At 48.1% G+C, this 2972-nt stretch overlaps 1 protein-coding gene across 1 annotated transcript in view; it reads left to right on the forward strand.

Moving 5' to 3' along the window:
- Positions 1 to 2972, forward strand: part of INTS10 (integrator complex subunit 10) — a 47573-nt gene that overhangs the window by 5389 nt on the left and 39212 nt on the right. The window contains 1 exon segment of the mRNA XM_015407732.1: positions 481 to 620. Within this exon segment, the coding sequence (XP_015263218.1) occupies positions 481 to 620 (140 nt within the window).

The following is a 2972-nucleotide window of genomic DNA, read 5'->3' on the forward strand; positions in this document are numbered from 1 at the left end:
TCCTGCTCATATTTAATTTTTGGTCCACCCGTACCCCAAGATCTTGTTCACACACACTGCTGTTCAGAAGCGTATCTCCCATACAGTATGCATGTTCTTCGTTTTTGTTACCTAGATGTAGAACTTTTCTGATTTGAAGGTCCTGCCTGCCTCACTGGGGGGGAAAAGACAAAAAGGGGAAAGCGGTTTTAGGAAGTTTGCAGAATTAGAATCAGAAGCGTATCTCCCCCCCATACAGTATGCATGTTCTTCGTTTTTGTTACCTAGATGTAGAACTTTTCTGATTTGAAGGTCCTGCCTGCCTCACTGGGGGGGAAAAGACAAAAAGGGGAAAGCGGTTTTAGGAAGTTTGCAGAATTAGGTGTTGCTGCCTGCTCAGATTGTACGGCCTGTGCTCGCCCCCCCTAACTCTCCGTCTGAAATGTATTATTCCCTCTTGTCGCACCCCATCCCTGATTCATTGCCCTCTTCCCCTCGTAGGTTTATTTGAGACGCTTCCCGGCCGGATCCAGTGTGAAATGTTACTGAAGGCCACAGAGCAGTGCTTTAATACACTCGAACGAGCAGAAATGCTACTGCTGCTTCTGCGACGTTTCCCCGAATCGGTGGTTCAGCACGGGGTAAGACACAAGGCTCTTTCCTTTCCCAACCTTGACTAGCTGGTCCTGGAACTTGACCAGCTAAGTCAGTGTATTGTCTGCCCCGCTCACTCCTGGGCGGTGGTGCAGATTGGTTTGATGGAGATGGCCTTGACACAACAAATAAAGGCTGTGTTGCTGGGAAGACCAGTGGACTATTCCATCTTAAAATTAATTCGGTTGGACAGACTGTTCTGTAGAGGAAGAACTGTTTATCTTCATATTCCATTGAGGTAATATTTTAATGGTTTTGTATTTTATGGATTTGTTTGAAAACACTGAACTGTTTTTGATTTATGAGCACTGTTCCCTCTGAGCTGCGCTAGGGGGTGCTGCGCTAGGGGGTGCTGCGCTAGGGGGTGCTGCGCTAGGGGGTGCTGAGTTAGCTAGCTGCTCAGATAATTTAGCTCTGGAGCATTTTCCCCTTCGTTGGATGGGGACACCTCCTTCTGGGGCCCATAGAATTGGACCCCCTGGTCCAATCGTTTTGAAACTTGTGGAGTTTTTTGAGGAGAGGCACCAGCAGCTGTGCTGCAAATTTAGCACCACTCCCTCAAAAAACAGCCCCCTCAAAACCCCAGATACCCCCAGATCAATTTTCCATTATAGCTTGCTAGGAGTAATGCCCGTTGTGGGAAGAAATACAACGGAATCTAGAAGGAAGCTCCAAATGAGTGTCCCGATTGTGGCTGGTGGGGCGGCAGAGGGAAGCAGAAAATGGAGGGAGGCAAGCCATGTTTCTTTCCTTCTGCTTAGCTATAAGGCAGGGCTGTCTCAAGTCATTTTGCTGCCCCAAGTGGGTAGAATGGGAGGACAGCCTCATGGTAACAGATATGGTTCTCTCCACCTCTGACTTATTTTTTGAGGGGGAGGGGGGTGTTATGCAGTGGCAGCTAAGGTAGAAAAGCACCTCCTCCTGTGCCATGTTTTCTGGGTTCCAGGGGTCTGGAAAGTGGTTCCATAGCCGATTACACGGTTGCCAACTCTGGGTTGGGAAATACCTGTAGATTTGAGGGGTAGAGCCTGGGGAGGCCAGGATTTGGGGTGGGGAGGGACCTCAACCAGGGTATAATGCTATAGAACCCACTGCCCAAAGTAGCCATTGTCCCCAAGAGAACTGGTCTTGGTCATCTGGACATCAGTTTTAATAGCTGGAGATCTCCAGGTGCCGCCTGGAGGATGGCTTATGTTAATTTGGGGATATGCAGTCACAGCTAAGGTAGAAAAGCACCTCCTCCAGTGCCGTGTTTTCTGGGTTTCAAGGGTCTGGAAAGTGGTACCATCGCTGATTACACAGTTGCCAACTCTGGGTTGGGAAATACCTGTAGATTTGAGGGGTAGAGCCTGGGGAGGGCAGGATTTTGGTTGGGGAGGGACCTCAGCAGGGTATAATGCCATAGAATCTACTGCCCAAAGCAGCCATTGTCTCCAGGAGAACTGATCTGGGTCATCTGGTCATTAGTTGTAATAGCTGAAGCCCTGACTGCTACGTCACATTGGCTGTCATACGGGGGCCATCTCAGCAGCATATAAGAATACAGAGTCTACCATTTTCTCCAGGGGAACTGATCTCTGCCATCTGGAAAGCAGTTGTAATTCTGAGTGATCTTCAGCCCTCACCTGGAGATTGGGAACAATGGTTTCTCCCAACAGGCACTAAGGGGAAATGTATTTTACCTCAGAACACATTTTACCTCAGAACAGCAACAGCAAACTTTTTAGAATGTTAGAGGCATACCCGTCACACCATTCTGATTGGGCACCAATCTGTGGGCTGGATTTTCCCAGGCAAAAATATACCTCCTTCAGTTGAACAATGGGCCTTCTTCTTCCCAGGCTATGGAATTCTAAAAGTATCTAATGTAGCAGATATGGGTACACAGTGGAGTGTTCTTAATCTAACGCAAGCGAGCTGAATCAGGGACATGCACAATTACAACTGGCCACTATAAGCAAGGTCAGTCAGTTACTGCCTGTCAGCATTTAGTATTTTTCCCCAGAATGCATTTCACCAATGAACCAAAGTGAATATCTCTCCCTTATATATAAAGCCGTAGTGGGCTCCAACGTTCCAAATGCACACCTTTAGTGTTTGGCCGCAAGAACTGTCAGTCAGAAGACGCTGGCTGGGTTGACTGGCTGCTTTGTGCAGTTCCGCCCAGCATTTCAAGGTCTTTTGCATATGGAAGCTGATTGGACTTCACTCCGTTCCACACCTCAAACTCCCCCCGCCCCCGCAAGGCAGTTGGAATTGTCAGTTGCATATGGAACCTACTGTATTCGGAGGTAAAATATGTCCTCACTCACAACACATCACTTCCCCTTCAAAAGAAA

This window comes from Gekko japonicus, unplaced genomic scaffold (assembly GCF_001447785.1).
Source record: "Gekko japonicus isolate JY-2015 unplaced genomic scaffold, Gekko_japonicus_V1.1 scaffold2017, whole genome shotgun sequence".
Lineage (NCBI taxonomy): Eukaryota > Metazoa > Chordata > Lepidosauria > Squamata > Gekkonidae > Gekko > Gekko japonicus.